This window comes from Phalacrocorax aristotelis, chromosome 1 (assembly GCF_949628215.1).
Source record: "Phalacrocorax aristotelis chromosome 1, bGulAri2.1, whole genome shotgun sequence".
NCBI classification, from domain to species: domain Eukaryota; kingdom Metazoa; phylum Chordata; class Aves; order Suliformes; family Phalacrocoracidae; genus Phalacrocorax; species Phalacrocorax aristotelis.
Genome location: NC_134276.1, coordinates 29,278,879 through 29,305,466, shown reverse-complemented (window position 1 = coordinate 29,305,466; position 26,588 = coordinate 29,278,879). Strand labels below are relative to the sequence as shown.

The following is a 26,588-nucleotide window of genomic DNA, read 5'->3' as shown; positions in this document are numbered from 1 at the left end:
CTTTAGATTTTTATAAGCATTGATGAGTTCCCCCCCCAGTCTTCTCTCCAGGCTGAACAAACCCAGTTCTCTCAGCCTTTCCTCATATGGGAGATGCTCCAGTCCTCTGAGCATCTTGGTAGCTCTCTGCTGGACTCTCTCCAGTAGCTCTCTGTCTTTCTTGAACTGGGGAGCCCAGAACTGGACGCAGTACTCCAGATGTGGCCTCACTAGGGTGGAAGACAACATTCCTCAACCTGCTGGCCACACCCCTTAATGCATCCCAGGATACCATTGGCCTTCTTGGCCACAAGGACACATTGCTGGTCCAGGGTCAACCTGTTGCCCACCAGCACTCCCAGGTCCTTCTCAACAGAGCCGCATTCCAGCAGGTCAGCCCCCAGCCTGTACTGGTGCATGGGGTTGTTCCTCCCCAGGGGCAGGACCTTGCACTTGCTCTTGCTGAATTTCATGAGGTTCCCCTCGGCCCAGCTCTCCAGCCTGTCCAGGTCTCACTGGATGGCAGCACAGCCTTCTGGTGTATCAGCCACTCCTCTCAGCTTGGTATCGTCAGTGAACTTGCTGAGGGTGCACTCTGTCCCTTTGTCCAGGTCATTGATGATAATTTGATCAGGACTGGACCCAGTACAGACCCCTGGGGATCACTGCTAGTTACAGGCCTCCAACTAGACTCTGCGCCATTGATCACAACCCTCATCCAGTTCTCAATCCACCTCACCGTCTACTCATCTAACCTATACTTCCTAAGCTTACCTATGAGGATGCTATGGGAGACAGTTGAACATTTGATGAATTTATGCAAGTCATCACACATAAGACAGCTGGCAGCAGGAGAGTCGACTTGAACTTAGAAGGTTTTCCCCATCTTTAGCTATCTAAAGACAGCTGGACTGCAATGCTGCAGCCCTGCCATATAACACATTCTGCTTTAAAAATAAATAGGTAAAAATGAAAAGGCTAAATCAAAGATTTCACAACAGAAGATACTAACTCCACTGAAATGATTCAAACCTAGCCAAACAGATTACTAAACACTAGAAGAAAAAAAGGTTATATGCTGTATTATATGCTGTAAATAAGTTCATGGAATTTAATAATTTTCTACTTGCATACCAATCAGGCTTTCTATAAACATCATTGATATGTATCTGCAGAATAGTTTGGATAAACAATTTTCACATGCAAAACTTCATAGCAGTCATGATATATATACTTAATAGGTAAATCAATGTTTAGCAATGGTTAAGATACAAGGTATGGCTTCTAACTTGTGAACAGAGATTAAGTTATAAAGGAGTTTATTTTCGGTGAATAGGTTCTTTTCCATCTTGCAGAGGTGAGCTACTCGATATTATTGTACCAAACGGACTGATATCTGATCAGACTGATATCGGACTGATACCTCATATAAAGACATTTAAAAGGGGACTACTTAGCCTAGATTCAAATTTACCATCAAATTCAAAAATGTTGCCAAAGACATGAAAATAACACACTGTTCTCTACATCAACCTGGAATAAGATCAGAACAAATGAGCTTAACCAGCAGCAAAAGGAGAACTAAAACAGCGAGTAGGAAAACAATAAAGAACCAAAATACATTTCCAGGGAAGACCATGGCTCTCTCTTCCTGGGCTTCTCTTCTAAGAGCAGTTTAGAGAAACATCAGTCAGTAGTTGTATCATGTAACCGATTCTGCACTTCTGATGAATGTTTCTCAACTTGTGAGCCCATGCCTCATTTCAAACTGATCAAGAGTACTTCATGCCTCAGAGTATGTGGTTGCCAGGTAAAAAAGCTGGCAGGAAATAACGCTTTGCATCTTCTTTGCTGGTCATGGCTAGAATATGACAGATTAGGGTTTTTTTTTCTTCAGATCTGTTCAGGTCCATGGATTCCTGTGTTATGCCCTATTACCTATAATTTACTCAGGAAAGAAAATCAGCCTCAGAATTTCAAGCCTTTGCCCCCCCCCCCCCCGCCTCTGAATTATAATTCAGTTTAGGCAATCACTGCTTTTTCTCATGAAGCATATTCAGAGGAATAAATGTAATTACAAGTTTCGAAAGGTCAAGACATAAAATACATCTCATCAGTGCAAAACACCAGATCACCACTTTTCTCAGCATACGCTGATGAAAGCAAACCTCTCTAACCTGCTACACACACTCTTGAACTCCCTGCATCATTTCCAAATTGACTATGACTCTGCAGGCCTATTTTCTGTGATCTCCCTGAGCATATACATACACTCACATAATTGCTCTTATATAATTTTATAAAAATTAATATTGTAACTATTACCTCCTGGTCTCTTTCTTCAATTGTTAGATCCACGACTGTCATTTGTGGCTAACCTCAAAAACAATCTTGTGCAACACGTTACGATTAAGTGGCTGGTAGAACTACTATGAAGCTGGGCTTCTGGCATTCTGCATAGAGTATTTTGGAGCTGAACTGTAATTTCTCTGGTTTGGGAACTGTACTAAACTCCAGGACACTTGTTCCCAATGAAGGTGAAGTACTTTAGTACTGCAAGCAGGTTTTTAGCGTCACACAAAGAAAAAAAAGAACGAAACTCAGGTACAACAAGAAAATCCACAAGCCTGTATTAAAATCTCACTTCAAGGAGCAAGATCCTTTTTCTGTCAGCCTATTAGCAACGGCAATAAACAAATCCACATATTTTAAAATGCACCACACGTTGTTTGAAAGAAAACTAATTTCCTCATTACTACACATAAAAAACCTATGCAACCAGAAAGCAATATTAGCATGCTCAAGTAAATGTATAGAAATCTACTGAAGATACTGAAGTGGAAGTGGTTTTTTTAACAATTCACAGGAATCAACTAAATTAACTACGTCAGTTTTTCTTTATTATCAAAGTTTTTTATGAAATACATTAAAACACACATTCTATTTAAGACTCTACATTACTGAGTAATTAACCTTACGGAGAGATGGGTTGAATGGTTTGGACTAATTTATTTCACACTACATGGTTCTATTAAGTTGTGATGAGTCTCATTCATATGAAGAGGAAAAAAGAAAACCCTAGTTCCTACATTAACCAGATTCCATAACTTAAATAATATGAAAGAAAACTGTTCTGCTTCTAATGTACAGTACAGTTATTTTAACCAGTCTTTACAGAGAAAATAAATTCAAAACAAACAACCTAAGTGACTAAGGAAATGCACCAACTCTGACATATTCAGAAATATAAAAATGCATTTGTATTAGTGGAAGATTACTTTTTTAATTTGTTACCCAAGTAACACATTCTATTTATCATTTATGCCAAATCAGGCCTAAAGTTCACACACTAAGTTACAAGAAAAAACAATGCTGCAAAGCTACAACCTGATAATGCAGAAGTTTTAAGGTAAATCTCAGATGAACATCTTATTTTGTCACCCAACTTTAACCAAGTGTCTTAAATCACACATTTTACTAACACAGGAGTCCCAAATAGCTCAGCAGGATTAGCTGCAGGATACTGCAGATGGACCACTATACCTTCAAACAAGAAATCTGAGAGACTAGGATGACCGCAAGGAATTCAGGTAAGAAACTTAGGAAATGGAATGTAATCTTGAACTACATCTAATTATACAGGTGATAATACAATGCAAAAACTAGTTAGCAGAAGAGAAAGAATATATGCAAGGACGAAAACGTGAACAAGCTTCTTAAAATGTTTATCTACATACTTTAGCTCCTGTGGCCACTCTGTACCTTCAGGAAACTATTCTTCACTGCTACCATGCAGTTCTTGATTAAAAAGCAAAACAAAACAAAAACGCAAAACACTACACAGGTTCAAATGCCACTTCAGTATAAATTTCTGAAAAAGATACTTACATTTGCAAGGTCAAAAAATCATGCAATCTAAGAAAATAGTTCACTTACTATTTCAATCTTCCCTTTATTTTCTTTGTATAGCTATGGGAATAAAGTTACAGCTCTAATTAAAATACTTCGGCTATTGACTTTTCCTTCTCTGGTTTTGAAGCAAAACATTCTGTTCTTTTAATTGCAGTTTGCTTCAAACTTGATACTAAGTATAGCTCCTTTTGACAAAATTTACTTTTCACAAAAACTGACCAGGCATGAAGAGGGTGTACCCAAGCCAAAGGTTCCACCTGTCATTTACTGACAACAGCCTTAAGACTATTACAGAAAGACAACTAGACATCTCAGATCAAAGCCAGAGCTTACGTGTATTCTTAGAAAATGAAGGGAAGTAAATAAAAAGCTGTGAAATACTAACTCAGAAAGTCACTTAGGCAAATAACTATCTTCATCATATTATCTGAGTGAGGGCAGTAGCCCATTTTCCCTAAAATTTTAGTTAAATACAAAAATCAAATATTTGTAAAAAGGTAAATCCCTAGTTACCATAAATGCATGAAATGCATCTGAAAGTTTACTGTCTCCCTTTGGTTTTAGAACACTGAATCAAATCAGAACATTTTCTTCCTACGAGAAAATGGTCAGCTAAAGTAAATCAGGTAAACGCTAAGCATAATAGAAGACCTTTTTTTTCCCCTGACAAACAGCTAGTACAGCAAATCATTTACTGCAAATAAAAATGATTTCTGAAATTGCTTGGGTTTTTTTAAATGTCTAAAAACCGTGAAAACAGATGAGGATTTAATATAGTACTCAGAAGGGCAGAATCAAAATAACTTCCCTTAAGGACAGCGGAAACAACTGGTTCAGAAAATGACTAAATGTATTAACTCTGCTATTACATAACATTCAGTAATTATCATTGCGAAAAAGAACATCACTAATCTGAAAACGAAGAACATAACTGATTTTATTTTTCAGGGTAATGTTTAAAAGCATACCATTCCTCAGCACTGATTTAAGAACTTAAATTCTGTGGTACATAAAATTAAGTTTGTTTTTTAAAATATACGTTGATGTTAAATTTAAAAATTACACAGAAAATTCTACTATATTGGTGCTATTTGAATTCAAATTCCCATTATCCTAGACTTCAAAAAACCTCTACCTAACTCATGCTGTCTTGTGAAATGCCTATCATAAAATAAACACTTAGTAGGACCACAGAGAGTAGAAATAGAAATTTGAGATTGATTAAATATGAAGACTCCTGAAACTTTCATAATAAGGAGACATCTTTTTATAGGACGAACTCTAAAAGACAATATGCTCAGCAATTACTGCCTTGTTCTAGACTGACTGTAACAGCTTTAGAGTCACTATTTCAATTGCCTTCTTTTTGAACGGATCCAGCTTTCATCTCTGCATTTTAAGCAGACAGTGTTTTAGGACAACCCTCAGAAGGCATGCCCTCCCAGTTTCACCGTCTACTCCCTTGTTGGCTAAGAAATGTCACCTGTTAAGTTGAAGGAACCAACAAGGTAACACCCGTATCTTGTCTGACTGCAGGCAAGATTTCAGCTGTTCAAGAAACCCCTAACATTTGGTAGCGATTGCCTTTTCATGTGCCTGATGTAAACCAAAGCAACACATCAGAACACTCATTAAATGAGTCAAAAGAAAAGATGACTCAAATGTCCCACACAGAACAAGACAACCTTCCTGTTGTAGCTTTTGCTTAACTTCTTCATAAATTTATCCAGGAAAAAAGTTAACTTTGTTAATAAATGGCAGTATGAATCTTTCATAAACATCATGTTGTGAGATCACAAGTATTGTTTGGCTTCTGCTAGTGAGTATTTCATGGTGTACTTACAAAAGAGAACTTTTTCCTACATGTGCTTTCTGAAGTCAGATCCTTAGAAAGACAAGCTACTTCCTAAACCTTTTTTCTTCCTGACACTAGGAGGATGTCCTGCCTTTTAAATGAATTAGCAGAAAGTATTGTGCCAGTACGGATTGTATTGTAGAAATACTGATGTACAGTCTGCATAATCTCCTTTAATGGAAATTAAGGCCAATTAGACACACATCACTTGGGATTGGTCTTGGTTTCTTCCATTCTGTTTCAGAACAAGGAATCAAAGCAGCTTTCCTTTTCTTGAGAATACAGAAAACAGATGACCACTCCTCTGTCCTAAAACTTCACATACTCTTTATTTAAAATAACAAATTTTCTAAAACCTGACTTCTGCTCACTTACTTAAACCGTGACTTTGCCAAATCCTTCATTTCATATCAACCAGTACCGTGTTTTATGCAGTTATTCCACATTCAACTTAAAACATGTACAGATTAAACTCTAACCTCACATTCAGACTCTCATAGGACATAATCCACTTCCTACCAAAGACGACAACATGAACCTACCAATTTTGAAAGTACACCCAGAGATATCCAAAGTCATAATTTCTACTAGAAACTTATCACTGGAAATAATTATTTCTAATCTCCAGTGAACTGTATATAATTTTCAGAAGAAAGCTCATAAAGCAAGGAGATTCATTCTTCTACGCTGACAGAGGCTAAAGCTGTAAAAACAGATGCCCTAACCATAAAAACGATAAAGATCACTTGAATCTGTCATAGGCTATTATCCCCTTCCCATCAATAAAAATACTGAAAAGAGCAAAATACAAATCTTTTCTTTGACAAGAGGTTGGAGAACCAAGGGAAAAATGGTCTATATTAGGCTCATTGAACAGCACTTACGTATTTCACGGTTAGCTTTAAATATGGCAGAGTAGGTTATAATTCAACTTCCTGTTCCTACATGCAGCCCCTGGACAAGAGAGTGATTTCCAATGGAAATGAAGCATTAACAACAAGAAGCCACCTGTGGAACTAATGAGACACTGAGTAGGTCCGTACCTGTTACAAAACAATATAACTCGCATTATCAGCTGACAAAAGCACATCCGTAAAGCATGCTTTACCACTGTAACTGATTCTCTTCCCTGAGGTTAATTCTTAAGACAAGTACTAACACATGTTCTTACCGTTTTGTCTCCTCTAGTAATAAACTAAGAGTTCGGTATTTTTATTCTGATTGAGCTACAAACACAGATAGTGTTAAAAAAATCAAATTAAAAAAAACCCCAAAGTCATTACTCAAAAACAAGACTGGCAGAACCAAATCTAAAATAGAATTGCATCAGTACTGTCATTTCTTCAGGAAATAAATAAGGTGGTATACATACTTTTCTGCTTGGAGTTTGGTGGTTTTTACTATCAAGTCCTGGGTTTGTTCCTTTGCTGCCTAGAATACAATTAGAATTGTTAAGTATGTGAAACAAAGACAAACATAACAAATGTATATATTTTAAAGGTTGTGAAATAATAGTTTTGAAGCTCTCTGACTATAGGCAGCTTAAAGAGTATACTCGTCAAGACAAAGGGCCTTCTTAAGTATTCATTAATTCTCCCTATTTTCAGGCATGAAAAAAAATATCCTTATCCAAATATTTATAAAATAAATGTTTTCATCTTTATATATATTTATATTCCCACTCAGTTAATTTTTAATTTCTATTTAATACAAAAGCGTTAATATAAATATTAGGAACAGTTCCGATTGTTTTGTTTGTCCCTCAACAGTAAATTGTTTGCTGTTACAAAATGAAAAATGAAACAAGTTCCTTTGGATGCTGAACTGCCCAGTACCAGTGTCCATCCAGGCATTATAGACAACATGGATACAGCTGTCTATGTTGGTCTTGGCAAGTTTAGGTCTACAGTCCAAGTAGCTTACAGGGCTGTAAGGACCAAGTGCAACGCACTTTAGAAGGCCATCAGAGCCCTAAACGTTCAGCAATGACAATGCAAGGGAATCCATGCAGGCACAATTCTGCTGCAGACAACAGCTGCATGACTAAAGAGATTGCTGCAACTGCAGTTAGAGAGTTCAGGAACTTATCCCTCAGCAAGAAGATAAAAGACATCTGGAATTTCTGGTTTCCACTGGATGCCACCAGTGATCTTTTAGGCAGCAAAATAAGATTTAACAAAAAAAATCCTGAAATCAAAATGCATTAAGTATGGAATAATATTGCAAGTGAAGAAGGGGAAAGAGATACAAGGATAGTCTGCATGACTAAATTCAAGACTGTAATTCCTCTAAATTACAGCACTCGCCAAAATGAAGATACCAGCCTTGAAACCTGTGAGAGGTCTAATGCCAGTATATATGCACACTGATTCATTTCAGCCTTTCTATCCGCCACACCATGTTAGTTACAATGGAAAAGCAGTCAAGGTACAGGAACACTTTGAAAGGTGAAAGGAGGACTGCAACCACTCAAATAGAACTTCAGTCATCAGAGAGAGCCTGAGCTGTCCCATGAATATAGACAGCAAGCACCACGGAGATGCCCGGTGCTGAATTTTCTAGAGCAAACTATTATGAACTAGCATGAAAATTTAATAAAAACTCAACAGAATTTACCAAACATTTAGTAGCTCCAAAATAATTTAAGATATCTTTAAGCTTTTTCTATCCTATATAAATAATATTTAGATTTTTAAAATGTATTTGTATTTTAAACTTTTTTTTAGTAATATTGATTTTCAATGCTTCAGCCTAACAGAAAAAGACTAGTACAACAGAAGACTGGACCTGAACAACTCAGTATGGAAATCTACTAATTCCAGACTTTTTTTCCCCCCTTCCTTCAGAGTTGCATATTTTAATAAACCAAAAAGACAGGAGTAGTAATTTGCTTCCTTTCCAGTACTTTCTGGACAGAGGTACTAATTGCCAAGAAGAATGCTAACAGTAGGACAGCAGAAAGGAAAGAAAAACAGTTTTTCTGGATCTAGCTAGATATATCAGGAAGCCAGTTTTTTTTACATGCATTCAAATACATGCCAGATACTGTAATTATTGTATATATGTCATGTAAGAGCGTACATCTGAGCAAAACAAACAGGCAGAAGAGTCAGACATGCCAGAAAAATCAAAAAGTTGATATTTGATGTTTCCTGTAGATCCAAAATAGAAATATTTTCCTCTTCCTCCCCACCTCCGTATACTAATTAAAACTTTTGTTATCCTTCAACCCCGCTTCATTCATTCCAGCACTTGCCTCCTCCTCTTGCTTTCAGTCATCGCATTTATCAAGTCACTGTTATTTGGATTGGATGGTATAACAAACTTACAAAATGAAAAAGGTAAAAAGCTTTCTGGATTATCAATATATAGTCCCTTTCATATCTTGTATTTGTTTTGCTCTCTTAATACACTGCACTCTCAGCACACACTCCTCTCTCATATGCTATATATCCTCCTCTTTATATCTTCTATTTGCTCCACTTAGTGCATTCTTTGTCTTCTTATTCAGCTTGAGCATATACTTGCAAGTCTTCATCTCCTATTACAGATAAAATACCAGAGTATTTGACAGCTTAGTGCTAGTTCAGGGGCTTATTAACTTACTTTACATTCATACAGACAAAGAAAATATGGGTTGAATTGAGACAAGTTACGAGTTCTACGGGGCTCTATAGGAAACCTCCTGTGGGGCACAGACAAAACTACCTACTGACTTTAATAGAAAAAGAAATCACTGCAGGGTGGCTCTACTCTGGGGGAAAAAAAAATTAACAATGATAGTTACACTTAATGATCTAAAGACAGAGAAGAGCAAAAATCTGCATGGACACTTGACTCATTTCCACATCTAAGAGTTTAATCAAACAGTTCCTGAACTGCACTAGGGAACGCATCCACATTAACAGTGTTCAAAGAGATCCAAGACCTCTGAGGTGCATTATCCATTGCCTTCCAAAACTGAAAATTAATACTGCAGTGGGCTACACTGTTCCAAAACGTGTGAGAGTACAAGTTCATCACACTACAAGCATTCTTATGGGAATAAAATACAATGGCTATGAAACCTCTTCATCTACGTAGGGGGACATCTAATATCTCCCCATTCACATTAGGAAGGGAAAAAGCAACTGTTTTCACAGGATTTTAAGTGAAGAATTCTCATTCACGTACTATAACGTGTGCTATATTCAGAACAGATTTGGTTTGGCAAAACACCTACATTTCAGCAGCCATAAACCCTTTGAACTTATCACTGTATTGAATATTGAACTTGTACGCTAAAACCAAACCAGGTTTAGTAATGCATTATAAAATACAATTTTTTTTCCCGAGAATATTACAGATTCAGGATTAACACGAAACAAAATTTGTTGTGTATTAGCATTCTGAGACAACGTTACGAAACAAAACCAATGGAATGAAGATGGCACACTAGATTTGGGATTACAAGATACTTTCTTATGAACATACTTGAGGTATTTATATGAACGTATAACTCAACTGATGTAGTCAATGCAAAAGGCACAAAAATTTTAAACAGAAATACACAAATGTAATTAACCCTTTAATGTCACACACATCCAATCTAATATAATATTTTCTCTCCACTCACATACAAATGGATATCACATTGCTGCTCTTAAAATAAGTATATTGCTGCATTCTGAATTGCAATTTGGAAGAAATTAAAATTACTTCCTCAGTATATTTTCTAAACAAGTAAAAAGAAATATATTAATATCCTAAAGTAACGTAATACACACACTATGGAAACATCTGTTCATCCTCCAAAATAATCGTTTATCATTTTAAAAGAAGGGAGTTGCACTTAAAAGGAAAAATATACAAAGCACACCTATTTATACATTACCTTCAAACGACTGGACATATCTTCACAGCAGCTGCTCATCGCTTGCACGTCTTCATTTATACTCTCAAGCTCCTAAATAAGTTCAAATAACAGTAAGTGTGTTTTAAATCAGAAATGCCATGCCTAGGCCCAGCTTCATCCCACCAAAATGAGATGCCCAAGGAACATAGCTGCTCTAGGCTTCCCATTAATCACTGGGGAGAATGCACCTTTAAACACCAGCGTCCACTTTGGATTTTTATCCGTTTGAAACATCACCAATCTCTGCGCAGGATTTTCATCAAATGAAACAAATGATGAAACAATTTTACTGTAAAAGTATATTTGTCCTGGAAAGCCAAAATCTCTCTTAATCCTTTTTTTAAAAAAAAAAAAACATTAAATTACATAGCAGTACCCTTACAAGATAGCTAGTCACACTATAAAAACACTACCTCTTTAACTTGCTTGAATATGTGGACAAATTCCTCATTTATGGCTAAACTTCGTCGTTCAATGTCTCCACGCAAGTTTCTTCGGGTGCGCAAACTGTTTTCGACAAAAAAGGTCGAGAGAGCCTTGAGTGCTTCCAGCATTTCCTAGAAAATCAAAAAAAAAAAAACCCTTAACTTCCCAGACAGTTACAAAGAAGCAGGTTATATAGTCTGCAACCATCCCAAGTTCATGGTCTTATTAAAAAAAAAAAAAAAAATCAAACTACCAAACCCAAACCCTACTACTACATGGTTTTAGAGAAAAAACTACCTAAACACACTCCAGAACTAAAATACTTGCCGAGTTTTTCTTGTTCTTGTATGTTATAATACATAACTTTGGCTACTATTTCAGCATAGCTTTAGGCAGTATGATTACAGACGGTTAAAGCATGACCTATCCATAGCTATAAAACATAAATTAGGAAAAGCTTGAGAAGCATCCTCCAAGCCAAGCGATACAAACCTCCCCACGGTCTGAAGGGATGGCACAGGTGCGTGGCATCTCACCGGAGAAACAAAAATGAATGTTATTTCCAGTTAAGGCTGCAAACGTCAGCTTGCGGCTCCGCAGCGGAACTGAGGGTATGGCTGGGCTCCCTTCCCGATTTCGGAGCCTATCGGGGCTCGCAACCCCTGACGGCTCATCCGGCCGGTTCCCGCAGGCCGCTCCCCACCGGGCAGGCCCCGGCCCCCGCTTACGCCCCCTCAACCGCCGCCCGCGCCCACCTTGTCGTTGTCCAGGCGAGTCTCCAGGATCTTGTTGAGTTTGCGGGACAGCGGGTTGCTGCCGGGGGCAGCCGGGAGCCCCGGAGCCGGGGCGGCGGGCGGCGGCGGCGCAGCGGTGTCGGCCATGGCTCCGGCCCTCCCCGGCGGCCCGCACCCAGCGCCGCGGCGGCGGCCCGGCTCCGACGGAAACGCGCTCCCGAGGCTTTAGTTCCGGCGCGGCGCGGCCTGGGGCGCGTGGCTGTGGGGTGTGGAAGTTTGGTGTCTAGCCCAGGTGGCTCTCAGGGGAATAAATAAAAGATTCGGGGTTGATGGAAAGAATCATAGAATGGTTTAGGTTGGAAGGGGCCTTTAGAGGTCATCTAGTCCGACCCCCTGCAGTGAGCAGGGAAATCTTCAGCTAGGTCAGGCTGCTCAGAGCCCCGTCCAGCCTGGCCTGGAGTGTTTCCAGGAATGGGGCATCTACCACCTCTCTGGGCAACCTGTGCCAGTGTTTCACCACCCTCATTGTAAAAAATTTTTTCCTTATATCCAGGCTAAATCTACCCTCCTTTAGTTTAAAACCATTACCCCTTGTCCTGTCACAGTGGGCCTTGCTAATGAGATTGCCCCCACCCTTCCTATAGTCCCCCTTTAAGTACTGAAAGGCTGCAATAAGGTCTCCCTGGAGCCTCCTCTTCTTGAGGCTGAACAACGCCAACTCTCTCAGCCTGTCCTCGTAGGAGAGGTGCTCCAGCCCTCCGATTATTTTTGTGGCCCTCCTCTGGACCTGCTCCAACAATTCCACGTCCTTCTTGTGCTGAGGGCTCCAGAGCTGGACACAGTACTCCAGGTAGGGTCTCACCAGAGCAGAGCAGAAAGAAAGAGGGTTCACTTCCTGAGGTGGGATAGCCATACTGATTTCATTAAATAAAAGCTTTAGTTATGAGCATAGCTAAAGAGGAAAAATAAATGGACTCTCTATTGTATAAGCTAATAGCAATGACATTAAAAGTGTTACACAAAGAGGGTGTCTTGTTTTGGATGTGCATGTCACAGAGGTAACACAGAGGTTTTACTCCCAAGGTCTCCTTGCAGCTCTGGAGCAGCAGAGCTGCCTCCCTGTCACAGAGCAAAGGAGATGTGGCTTTGCAAGCTGGGCCCATGGTGGGATCCCCTGGACAGCCTGGCCAGGGACCTGCAGTGGTGCCGCTTCGGTGGCACAGATCAAACATCTGCAGGAGCCTGGCCCCACTCTTGTGCTGCAGCCACGACACATCTTGTGTCAAGGGCTGAGGTGCGATGAAGGTGTATGGATCAAAATGCTGAAACCAGGACACCATCATGCTAATATTTCAGGACTGGGGCTCTGGTATATAATTTTTTTTCTCAAGATAAATGGCTCAAACTAAAAGAAAAATAATAAGTGAATTAAAACATTCAGAAGTTCAGTGCTCCACTGTGGGCATAAAGGCAAAGGCTACTCAATTCGCTTGCAATTCTTTTTAGGAAGAGCCTACAGAAGAGCAATGTGAAGTTCCCAAACCCCTGAGGAGTTACGCAGCCACTTGAGTCTTTGCTTCCTCACATGGCTCCTCTACATAAAAGGCCAGCTTTTCTGAACAACCTGTGCAATGTCTTGTTTCTACTCTTGGCTAGCGAGCAAGCAGGTTTGCAAGTATTTTCAGACATCTTGTTTCCCTTCTTAGTTTCTGTTCCTCCACCCTATTCCACTGATGTTATCCCCTCCTAGGTGCCCTTTACTTCTGACTAAGCTTCCAGGAGCCAGGATCTCCCTTCTCCATGTCAGAAGAGATGAAACAGCATACAGTCATCACAGGTGTGAACAATTAGTATTTAAGCGTGTCAAGAAAATCCTATTATTAGAATGTTCCCCTCCCAACTATAAATTGGATGTTGTTAGCAGTTAGAATCATGTTTCAAAGGCTGTTAATCTGTCAGATGAGTTGACAGAGTGAAGGCATACCTTGAAGTCAGAAAGACTTGAACATCTCCACCACGAGTGTCAGATAAGTCAAGACCATTGCCAAGTCTCATCCAGCAAGTTATACCACAAACATACACAGAGCCACAAAGATTTTCCTTTATCAGTTGATACATGCGTTTTCTTTTGAAGCGTCCAGGTCTGCTTTCAGATGCTCCTTGATGGGTGTGCATTTTTTCAAGAATGTGTTTCATGTGCCAGAATGCTTTGAGCTAACATAACACATTGGGCTGGCAGGAACCGATAGGATTTTGAAACAGCATGTGCCTATCCATGTATATGTTATCCTGGGAAAATGAGAATAAATAGTCGAGGGAGCACTTTTTCATCTCCCACAACTGAAAGAAGTATTCGTATGAGGAGACCAGGGCTTATCTTTTGTTCTTTCAGGAATATTAGATGCAGCTACAAAAAAAAAAAATCCTTTCTTTTTCCAATACGGATAACATTTGCAGGCTAGATTTTTCCTTATAACATAATTTTTTAAAACAAAAATGCAAATGTGATCATGCAATGAGGTCACCATATAAAACTCAGCTGCTGTGCCGTGGCTTGTATTTGTCATGAAGGTGGGTTTGGCATGACATTCTTACCGGTTTGGTTGTCCACCAGCAAACATTGTCCTCTTACGTCAGCTGAATTAATGTTGTGGGATAAAACAGTTGGGAGTTTGTGATCTGTAACTGCCAGAAGGGTCTTTGATTTCAAATATCAGTTTCTGTGTATCAGTGGAAGACGGTTTGTGTAGTGCGTATAATTTACTCAAGCATAAGTTCCCTTACCAAAACTAGATGTGTCAGCAAAGAAATGCCTGGTATGTGGTGTTTTCTGTTGATTTTCTTAACTCAGTTCCTTATTATGTTTGGTTTTGGGTTTTCTTCCCCAGGAATAGACAGCAAAATAACTGTTATCACTATGCAGCTGGTGAAAGTGTTCACAAAACCACATTTGGTGCACTACAGACAGGACCACAGTTTAGACTTCAGAACAAGGAGCGTGTGGTCTGTGGAATGCCACCTGCTGTTTAAGTAGCCCGAGCTAAAAATGCAGTTTTATTTTCAAATGCTTGGAGGTGCATGTACCTCCAAATGTTTGCAGTAGTCACCTGAATCTGTTCCTCAAAAGGCTAAGAATAAAACTCCAGTGGATGAATAGGTTGACTGGGGTCAAAGACATGACTGGAGCTAGTATTTCCCTACCCTGTGGCAAAAGAGGATTGATAGAGCAGGACATAAAGGAAATGTTTTAAATACAGAAAAGGAGGAATAGCACTTGCTATCGGTGTTGTCGTAGGCAAAGGAGGGCGAGAAAGGAGGATTTTTGTGATGAAGGAAGAAGAAAATGTAGAAATATATTAAAAGAAGAATAGGAGGGAGGGAGGGAGGGAGGGAGGAAGGAAGGAAGGAAGGAAGGAAGGAAGGAAGGAAGGAAGGAAGGAAGGAAGGAAGGAAGGAAGGAAGGAAGGAAGGAAGGAAGGAAGGAAGGAAGGAAGGAAGGAAGGAAGGAAGGAAGGAGAGGCTAATGCAGAGCTTGCCTTAGTATGATGCACAAACAGAACAGGAAAGATTATGAAGTGAAGTCAGGAAGGTGAAAGGTCATATAACAAATGCCAAAAATTAGTTGTATTTTCTTACAGTGTAATACATAAAAATAATTGGACAATGCTACTGTTACATAGTTTACAGGCTCTGATGCTTTCAGATGCAGTGAAGAAGAGCATCTGCAGGAAGCTGGCTGTAGTAACTTGCCGCTGAGCTATGCCATCCCTGTGAAAGTAGTAATAGCCCTTTATGCTACAGCCCCTGTAGAAGATCAGGTGAGTGGAACTCGGCTCTGCCAGGCTTTCCGCTGCACTCAACATACCCCAAAAGAAATCCATCACTGTCTTATGTTCTTCACTAGTTCTCTGCTGTCAAATTATTCCTCAGCTTTCTGCAGCATTTGGATGTCATTTTGTGCAGTGGCTAGGCTAGAAAATCCAGCTGATAGGCGGGAGCACAGGAAAATGTTCAGTGTCTTTAAGACAATTAGATTTGCATTTTCTGTCGGTTTATTTTCCAACAGGTTAATATTGTAGGTACTTTTCATCAGACCAAATCAGCCCATTCCTTGAGCTAACAATTTTTCAAAAGCTCAGACAGAGTTGGCCCCATTCTGCAAATTAAGGTATGACTCCATGAGTGATTTGGCCAAAGGTCACCCTGTCAGCAACCTGTAGTCATGTAGTGAAACCTGTCTGTGTCCCTTGAAGCTCCAGGAGAATGTACAGTTCTGAAGCTTTCGGTTAGCTCATGCTATCTCACTTGAGGATTTATTGTTGTGCCTCACAGTCAGCAGTAGTGGCTATAATATATGTGATGCTGAATCAGCCACCTGGTTGAGGAGCTGTAAAACTCCTGTTTGTTATAACTCACTGAAAAGGTAACGCTAGCAGTACAGTATGCACTTTAATGCATACCAAACACATGAAATCTTCCTGTTCATCTCCTGCTAAAAAAAACCTAACTATTGATTTCAAGGGAAGTACTCTGTCAGCAAAACTAATAGTATTTGGGCTAAATATATTTGGCTCTAGAACTCTACAGAACACAGGGCATCTGTGTTCTGGTTTTGGGTTTTCTTCCCCAAAGCAGTCTAAAGAAGCAGTCATCTAAACTACATGGCCACATCCCAGCTGAGGTCAATAACATTGGTCGTGGTGCTGCCACTCACTTCAGTGAGGGCCCAAATTTCACCTAGAAAATAAGAAAAAAATGGCTTAGTTGGTGGAGCCAAGAGAACTACTATCTAAAGAAGCAGTCGTCTAAACTACATGGCCACATCCCTGCCGAGGTCAATTACAGATGATATAATGATAATGGTGTATGCCAGACCTGCTTTTCGTTCTCTTCAAGCAATGACTGCCTATGTCCTCCTGGCAAAAAGTCTCTGGAATGTGTTCTGTTTTATTGATGAAATAACCAAACTAATGAACAAAAATTACAACTATTCACCATCAGGCAAAGAAACAGCATCCTGCACTATGTCCTGATCTTAGCTGAGGTCAGTTTCTAGCAAAGAAAATCTAGAGAACAATACCTAAATTACTGGGTGCTGCCTTCACATCAGCCAGTCAACACAAGGCCATCTATGGGATCATGACATGGCCATGACATGGATCATGAGAAGCCAAATATAGGTCTAATAAATCATGGGAATGGTGGCATTAGAAAAAATGCCTTTTAAGTAAGTACATGAGCAGCACAAGTTTTAACACAGACCATAAGTGCTGCAGACTTGGCAGACTTCCCTTTTTCAACAGCTACTCCAACTGCTGTATTTTAACCCAGACTTGTGGGTCAAATGTCCATGTCTTACAGATCTCAGTCGAATCTCTTAGTTTTTTCTTCCACTGACTTTTCTGGCATGTTTCCTGGTGTGAACACACTGTTCATTGCGATCCCTTAATAGAAATCCAGACCACTGCCTTAAGCCCCCACAACTAGTCAGGAACCATAACTTTTCATCAGTGAAATGCCTGCATAGGGTAGGCAAGTCTTGTTTTCCCCAGATCCCAAGCATTATGGTCGCTTTGTGTTTACAGTTCAAGTCACTGCAGACATGTGATAAATGTAGTGTATATTGCTGTCATTCAGGATTCAAACAGGATTTCCATGTACTGTGCTTGGCAGGAGAAGAGATGCATAAATATAGACACAGTAATAAAATGCAGAATGAAGTGCATTTTTGCAGCCTTTTCCATTTTGTTTTTTCTATTGCACTGATTTGCTGGTCTCTGTTTTGAAGCCTATTTGGTTTTGGCAAAGCTGCCTTTTAAACTTATCATAGAATCATAGCATGGTTTGGGTTGGAAGGGCCCTTAAAGACGATCTAGTTCCGACCCCCCTGCCATGGGCAGGGACACTTTCCACTAGATCAGGTGGCTCAAAGCCCCATCCAACCTGGCTTTGAACACTTCCAGGGATGGGGTGTCCACAACTCTGGGCAACCTGTTCCAGTGCCTTACCACCCTCATAGTGAAGAATTTCTTCCTTGCATCTAATTTAAATCTATGCTCTTTCAGTTGAAAACCATTACCCCTTGTCCTATCACTACCTGCCCTGGTAAAAAGTCCCTCTCTGGCTTTCTTGTAGGCCCCTTCCAGGTACTGGAAGGCTGCTATAAGGTCTCCCCTTGTTTTATAACTTTTGCCCTTCTTTTTGCATCTACCTCCCGACACACTTCTGCCACACAGGAAGGGTAGTATGACTAGCTTCTATCAGCTCCAGCCAATTACTTTACCATAGTCATTATCCAAAGTACAGTCCTTAGAGTTAATAACTGGATCTGGTAGAGGTTCCTTGAGATGTAGTTGCATAAGACGATCGATTTCTCACCTTGCTAACCCAGCAAATCCTGCACAAATGCTCGCAGTGGCCCAGGAGGGACAAGAGTATATGGCCAGGAAAAACTGGGGGATAGGACCTCCCTTTTAAATGGCAGGTGACAAATTTGCCAGGCAAAAGTCAATCTGGAACCATGAGGGAACAAGGAACTCTTGAGGGGACAAGCAATGGTGTGGCATGGAGGCAAGAATGGGGCAGCTTCACCACTGAATCCATTGTCTTGTGAAACTGCACCTTAGGGATGCTGCTAGTGCAAGTCACATAAAAATATTGACAAACATGGCTATTTTCATAGCATTTCAGCATCGACCTAATTTTACAGGTACAGGTGTTGTAAACAGGTTTCCTTAGTACTCATAGCAATTCTGTTTGGGTTAACTTAACGGAACTTCATTGCTATAGCAGGAAAAGTAAAAGTTTTCAAAATTCCAGAAGTCACAGTCTCTGACATCTGTCAGAAAGGAAGCAAAACAGCTTCTCAGCAACTTCAATGTGGAACTACCTGGTATATTTGGATTTGATTCCCTCTGTAAAGTTGACTCAGAAGTGTCCTCTGGGCTTGCCTCAACTGTTCATCTTTGTGTGTCAGCTCATGCAGCCCTTCCAAAGCCTTGGCAAGATGCCATCATCCTCAGAGATGCTGGAGAGCTGCAGTGGATAAAAATAACTTATTACTTAACAGCTGACACTGGTCGCGCTCACTGCAGATGGGTTGCAAACAATTTCTCTGCAAAGATCTGCTCACCTCCAAATGAAATACATTTAAGCCTGCAGTTTCTTACTAAAATTATCTGCCATCCCTTTCTGGTGGTCATTTCTACCTTCATGGCGTTATTACAGGGCTGGCATCCCCATGACTGACACACTGGATGCCAATAAGTATGTCACCAAGAGAAGGAAATGTTTGTACGAAGTAACCTTGTTTTTAAACTCCATCATCTCTGGTGCATATGTATCCATTTGTAATCTGAATTAGTGAGGCCGGAATGATTCTGGGCAGCTCTGCCATGAACAGGCAGAGTGGTAGTGACTTAGCCTGTCTCAAGCCCCGCAATGGACTGCCTGCTTTGAAATGCAGAGGGAAGACAGCTCAGCCATGCCACGCTGAGTGATGCGGCTGTCGGATGGCTGGATAGTACTGATGTCGCTCTGTGATTACATTGGAAAGAAAATGCGTTGTGCATTTTGCTGCTCAGATGAGGGGTTTGCCAATGCAGGAGTTCTGTGTCAGCATCTACTGCATCCGAGGAGGTTGGTTCGGCTGGTGTACAGCACGGCATCAACAGCTTTGTGAAGGACTCACATTCCCTGGCAGGAGGGAATTTCCAACAACCTCCAATTACAGTATTAATTACAAGAGACTATCAAGTTTCCCAGAATAGGCCCCAAGCTTCCTTTCGCATGCAAACTAGCAATGACTTTCTCGTCCATGCAGGTAGAGATCTCTTCAGAATATCATCAGCCTGTGTATACATCACTCATCACTGTCAACTTGCCTTAAACAATGACACCTTGAAACACTGTTGTGCATGCAGAACACATGCCTTTCACAAAGCAAATGTCATATTCAGTGAACTGCCAATCTGGAGGTTTTGAAAGGATATTTTAATGTTAATTTTGATGATTAGTGGCTTCTTTCCACTTCTGTCCCATACAAGGCCTTTTATGTGATAAAGTCTAGAGTCCTAATACTATAGGCACAGTAACACCTTAAAGAGAAGGATCAGGTGCCTTAACCAGATTGCAGACTGCAGCACAAACTGGCAGAAATTAGCAGATTGTCTTCAAGCAATATTTGTGCCTCGCTGCAGAAAGCTTATGGCAAGAAAATGCCCATGCTGGCAGGGAGCTAGACTTTCCTTTCACTAGTCAAAAAGCAGATTTTCTTTTTGCTTTATTAGTGGTGTGATTGCTGATCCACTATTGATATAGGGAGGGCTGAATATTAAGTGGCCTGAATCTCTTCTCGCTGTCTTCAACTTGGATACCTGGAGACTTGAAGGCAGAATTAAGTACTTGTGGTAGCATACATCTCACCAGTCCTCTACAGTCTAAAAGTCAGGGGTGAAGTCCATAGGTCTTCCAGGCCTCCTGCCTATCAGAGGAGTGAAAGAAAGGCACTTTTAGAAGGCAATTACTCCTATGATTCCTACCTAGTCCTTTCCATCGGCTGCATAGAAAGCTTGTGTGAGGGACTGATGACTAGACACTTCATTTTTTTTGCCCCTATTGGTCTGACTGTGGCTTTTGACATCTCTGCAAATAATGCTAAGAGTATGCCCCAGTTTCAGTGCTGTGGAAATTAAATACTGTGTCTGGATGCTGATGAAAACCCAGACTTTCCTTGTACTCATGGGGAAGGGGGTAAAAAACCCAGGGTGTTTGATTTTACAATTAAATAAATACAATTACTTATTTTCACAGTGAGATGATCCACTTGGTGCCTGTAGGCATGTGACATATCATCTAGATGCATATCATTTTGGGTGACATACCATGGACTTGCCAGTTGCAAAGGTAGAACTGCCCAAGGGCTAGTTTAATTTTTGCACCTGAATCAGAAAAAACTTTTAGATTTTCATTCATAAATCAGTGGTGTGGTCTAGTTCATACCTGCTTCTCCTGCTTCCTCTTCTCCTGTGTCTCCTTTCTTTATTAATTTTGTCACCTCCTCTCCATCTTCCCATGCAAATCCACTTCTCAGAGGTATGTGTATCGCTTTCTCAGAGATATGTTTACTTGGGATGCATTACTCACCTTCTCAGATACCAATATTAATCCAATTTTCTTTTAGCATGATGAGATTTGGACACAATTTCTGTTATCAGTAGTGGACATATTATGCCAGCACACCACCGCAGGGGTATCGGCTTGTGTCTGATTCATTGAAATGAACAGTTGTTTTACTAGAGACTTGAGAGTGAGCAGGAATACATGTGTTGAGCTCCATTCTCCAAAGTGTCGGGCACTGGCTTGAAGACCTGCTTAAGTGCTTGGTGATTCATGGCCAGAGGTTCTATATTTTACAAGGCCGAGCCAACGCTCCTTTCTTTTTTCAGTCACTGCAGTTACCAGAAGCACTCACGGATGGGTATTGCAGCATAAATTAACTTCAGCTGAAGAAACAAGATGGGTGCAAAGAAAGAAGAAAGACAACTCTCACTGCGTCAATCAGAGAGGAAGGACACATTGCTTTCCTGAAGCTGGAGAGTAAGAATTAATTCCCTCCTCATCATTCTGCCTCAGTTTCCTCCAGATGGTTAAAGGCCTAGGTGATGGGCAGTTCTTTAATTTGGAGAGCTACCACAGAGTCCTCTCTTCACAAACGTGAAAGTGGCTTAGCAAATATCTAGCTTCTGTAAGGCTAGCTTATGGTGTATATTTGAGTGAAGGGTTTTATATTTTTTTCTAAAAAAAGTCATCGGTTTAATGGGTAATTTCCCTTGAAAATGGTAAACTGCAAATTAAATGGCAAAAAGCAATTAATTATTGAAATGATAATATCCTTGTAAAGGTTAAGAGGTAATATAAATGAAGTTCCTGTGAGCACATTAATGGAATTACTATCTTCCCCCTTATAAGTGGCAACTGTAACGACCTTGCTAATTAGCTTTTCATCGGGAAAAGGAATATTGAAATATGTAGTTATATTGCAGAAGCACAATCTATGACTAGGTTATTTTGCTACAACATAATGTAGAGAGAACCCTTTTACATGGAGTTAAGAGCTCTTCCCAGAGCATGCAGCTCTTGGTGGAAACAGGAAACGATGCATCTGAATGGCATAGGAAGAACAGCTTGTAATTTGGAAGGATAACACTGGCCGAAGCTTAACAGAGCCACACAGACCAAGGTACACCTCTCTTCAGCTTGCTGCAGCCTCCCTGTGAGTACAAGGCATGGCCAGAACGTGATTCAACCCACTGTGGCTGAATAGGTGCCTATAACTCATAACTCCCCGCGCAGCGCAGGACAGGTAGCCGGGGCTCTGCAGGGCACCTGAGTCTCAGGTACTCCCTGTGCAGTATTTTTAATATGTGGAGGTATAGGTATATATGCATAATACATAAATGCATACCTATGTAGGTATATGAATGCTATACATGTACTGGATCTCCTATCGGCAAGCCTTTTAGAGAGCTTTAAAAAAAATAAGCTTGGTTCTTCCCTCACTGAGAACATGTTTTGGATGTTGATACACGAGATAGTGGGCGCTGTTTGGATTTCAGCTGACAAGAGTTGGCATTACAGTTTTTCCCTGAATGAATCCATGTGAGATTTCAGAGGTTCCAGCTTCATGGAGTGCCTGAGATCTGTATGAACCTCAGGGTATGATGGGGAAGAAACGAGCTTCCAGTTGTAAAATGAATTGGCCTTTGTCCCCAACAAGAGGATTTTCAGCTTTCCTTTCTGAAAACCCCAGAAATCGTTAGCCTCATCCTTGGGAATGTGATCTAATACGGTGACCTAGATGCAAATGATTGCTAGAGCTCAGGGGGAGAGGCAGCTCCGCTCCAGTTCTGCGGCAAAAGGCCGGGGGGAGGAGCGCTGCCTTGCATCCCCTTCACAGACGCACACAGGTTAGCCAAAATGTGCCACTGAAGTCACCCACTGCATGTTCTGCAGATGCACCTCAGGAACCTTGAGACAGTGGCACAGGGCAGTTATGAATCGCACAAATTTTGCGGAGAACAGAAGCAAGCTCTGCTCTCTGCCCCCACTTCTCACGCACACACCCTTCTCCCTCTGCAGCCCGCATCCCGCGCCTTTCTCCATCCATCGGCAGCCCGCATCGAACGCTTCGGGGCGGGTAGGTGGGGTAAGGACTAAACCCGTGCCATGTCCCCAGGGCCCCGGGAGGTGTGAAGCCATCCTGGGCTCGCAGAGAGGCCTGTCGCCCCTTCGCTCCGGGCTCCCGGGCGCCCAGCGAGTGTCACTGTCGAGCAGCGCAGAACTCCGGCTCCCCCCACCGCCCGTCACCCGGGGACCAGCACGCTCCTGGCCCTGACTTGAAAATGTGCCTCGCAACAGAAAGCCAATCCATAACTGAGGCTTTAAATTAAAAAGAAAAATCTTCTTAGTGTTGCACGCGTCGTTAAACAATCTCATTTCTCTGAACGCGCACGCCGTGAAGTGCAAGACCACACCGTGGCGAGACCTGCTCTGCGTACGGTCCCCGCGTCTTTAACAGCCTCTAGGGAAGAGAGACAGATGTTCCCCTGGTAAATAAGATGCCACGATTAAATTATTTGTATTGGGACTATCTGCACAGAAAACAGTCTGCCAGTAGACAAGCATTTCTTACTGGGAAATTGCCCATTCCTCATCCAGGCGTTCCTTATTTTTCAAAGTCCGTTCGGGGACAGTGGAAGTTTACAACTGAAATTATCTACATGTTTTTCCTGAGTTTGTGCAGGACTAAGCCAATTCCCTGTCGAAGGAGGACAGGTCTGGGACCTGTCACCCTGGACCTCCGTCACCTTGGCAGCGGTTGCGAGGGCAGAGCAGGCACTCCTCCCTTCAGCCATGGCGCTGGTGCAGAATAAACCTCTCCAGCCTCTCCCACAGCCACCAGGGTTGTCAGCAACAGGACTCAGAAGAGATAATCAGTAGCTTGATTTGCTGTAGCTACTATTTTAAAACTTTGCAAAATATAGACCACCTGGTGGCTTTTATGTAATAGATGAGAAGTAATAACTTTATGAAGATGCAACAACATAAGGAGGGTTTAATAAGGCAAATAATTAAGGGATGCTTCTCTTTTTTGTTTTACATTGACATCCTATTTTTATGCACGTCCAGAGATTAAAAGACTGATGTTAGCAACATGGCATTATATCCAGTAAGACAACTGTCCTTCATAAATGCGTTAAGCTCTGTTCATGAACTGTCGATAATAAGATTTATAAAATTTACCACCATAAAAATAAGTACAAACCATAATATAGCATTGGAATGGAAGTGGAGAGAGGATCTTTTGTTTAGAGCTAAGTTTTTAGGCCAGGATTTAGGTTTAGATGCCACAGCCCAAAATCTCGGGAGCCTAGTTCCACCCACAGTAGCGACCATGTGATGTGTTTGACTTGGAAGAGACACCATATGGATGTATTAGGATCTAGCAACTTGAATTTGTTTTCTTACCTTCTTCTGAGAAATTCGCAGGTGTTAGACTTGGGGTTCCCTTTTTCTGCCTGCTTAGTTGGTGTTTTTTCCAGCTGCTGTGGATTGGACATAATTTCAGGCAAATATATTAATTATCAGATGATTTCCCTAACAGTACTTGTCTGTTTGGTTTTTAGTGACTGTTTTTGAATAATTGGGTTGACTTCCTGTTGCTCCCAGTACATAGCCTCAAGTCTATTGTTGCTCCTATACCTTTCTTTTTCATTTAAACTCGAGTACAGACACGACCTGAAGATCCAGTTTTGTAAGATGCTCGGAACCATGTCGATGTGATCGCTCTCCCACGGACCACACAAGAGAAAACCAGATGGTGGCCTGCAACACAAAAACATCTTGTTTTTTTTTTCTTGTCGGAGACTGAAGAATGAGATGGGGGTTTGGTAGCCACTTCATTTTCCTCAGGGTTTGGGAACATATGTACTCTCCCTATAGCATTTTATATGACAGTGGATTGTCTTACAAGATATGCTGTAATGCAAGAGTCTGTGGCCAAGCCTGTGATGTGTATATTAGACAGGATTGATTTAGGTACAGTGATGGGATTTTCTCTCTTTATTCTGGTGCGCTGATTAGCTCCATCGAGTCTCTAGGGCCCCAGCTGTAACAGCAGCTTAGTCAATGGATCGGGGAGAAGAGAAATGGTAAAATCTATAAGCATATTTTCCTGTCTCCCTGCTAGGGTAGTTTTCTGACAGCGTATTCGTGGGTGTTTCATCCAGTCTGACGTCCAGTGGTTCCAGCAGTGGGGACTCTGTGGCTGAGGTTGCCCTGACCAACTCTGAAGCTTTCTCAAAAGCGGATTCTCTTAAATTTCGAAACACCAGAACCAGTTTTAAAACCAGCTGCTATTTCAGTATAGACAGGACTCTGGGGACCAGGACTTTTATTATCACTCTGCTCTGAGGAGGTCTCTCTGCTTTTGTGGTTACAGGAGAGACTGCGGATCCTGAAGCACCATGTAATAACTCCCTTTTTCTTTCAGACAGGTTAGATGTGGATTGAAATATTTCGGCTAACTTTCCCAGTGAAAATACTTCTAAGCACAATGTTCCCTGAAAGGGGCAGCAAATGTTGATACAGTTGAAGCATGTTGAGTTGTAAACATTAGGAAAAAAATGGAATAAGAATTTGGATGTTAACTTATACACACAATGTGTTTAATTTGTTTCTAATCAAAACAAAACTCCTTCTCTGACAGAAAATGGATTGTAAAATAAAGCTTATTTTCCTACAAGTGACTAAGTTATGCAGCCAGCTTGCGGGGGCATTCAGAGACAGTTGGCAAGATAAGATGCTTCAGGAGAGATGTAGAATTCAGTGTACAGTTTCCATGAAGGAATGCAGAATGGCAGCAGCTCAGGGAGTGAATATAAAGGCCATATAAGGGAAGTAAATGAACTGCTGTAGAGATGCCATTAGCAAAGCAAACACTGACTTGGGGACCTTGGCATATACCATGGAAGAGATAAACTGCATGAATAAATGCATCCTTGTTTGCTTGTCCCTAGCTTTACAAAGCCAGTTTAACTGAGAAACTGTTTACATGTGTGAAACAGAGTTTTTCCACAGTCATTAATGCCAAGCAATTTCTACCCATGTCTAACCCAACGCGTGCCTAATTTAGACACATTTATCACAGTTTCATTACAATTGAGGCCCTTGGCTAAGGAAAGAATGTCAGACCAGATCTTTAGACAATTGCAGATTTAATAACAGTACTCGATTCTTCTCTATCTTTACACCAAGAGCACTGTTCAAGTGTCACAATGTGAGCTTACTATCCCTGTCATTTCAGGTGTTGGTAAAACGAATAGCAGGAGGTAAAACACCTGACTGAGCCAAGTGAAGGCATGAGAGCAGTAAATGAAGAGTGTCTGTACTCATCAAGAAGGGCGTAGCTTCTTGTCGAAGTGGAGTCTGGAGAGCTGGTGCACTCTCGGGGGCGGAGGCTTGGCACCAGGCAGAAAGCTGATTTGAGGGGAGGGTGCTGGAATGGTATGCTGCGAAGCAGGCTCCAGCTCTCAGCCTTGGGAAAGCCACACCAGCTCCCTTCCTGTCAGCCACCCCATGAGCACATCCACATTCACGTTTTGGTGTGGATCAAGGGCACGCTTTTGGAGTGAATCTCCAGATCATCCTCACTTAACCATGTTTTGGTTTCCCAGCAGTGGTGAGCACCGAAAGTGGATGCGGATGGCTCTGGAGCAGAAGACAGGTA

The 26,588-nt window shown here is 41.2% G+C and overlaps 1 protein-coding gene across 1 annotated transcript in view; it reads right to left on the bottom strand.

Annotated features, from left to right (window-relative positions):
• COG6 (component of oligomeric golgi complex 6) overlaps nucleotides 1-11,996 on the bottom strand; it is a 61,904-nt gene extending 49,908 nt beyond the window's left edge. The window contains exons 1-4 of the mRNA XM_075085888.1: nucleotides 11,822-11,996; nucleotides 11,054-11,197; nucleotides 10,620-10,691; nucleotides 7,119-7,177 (exon numbers count right to left, since the gene is read on the bottom strand). Coding sequence (XP_074941989.1) covers nucleotides 7,119-7,177; nucleotides 10,620-10,691; nucleotides 11,054-11,197; nucleotides 11,822-11,947 — 401 coding nt within the window. The 5' untranslated portion in view covers nucleotides 11,948-11,996. The remainder of the gene's footprint in view (nucleotides 1-7,118; nucleotides 7,178-10,619; nucleotides 10,692-11,053; nucleotides 11,198-11,821) is intronic.
• Nucleotides 11,997-26,588: the final 14,592 nt, after the last annotated feature.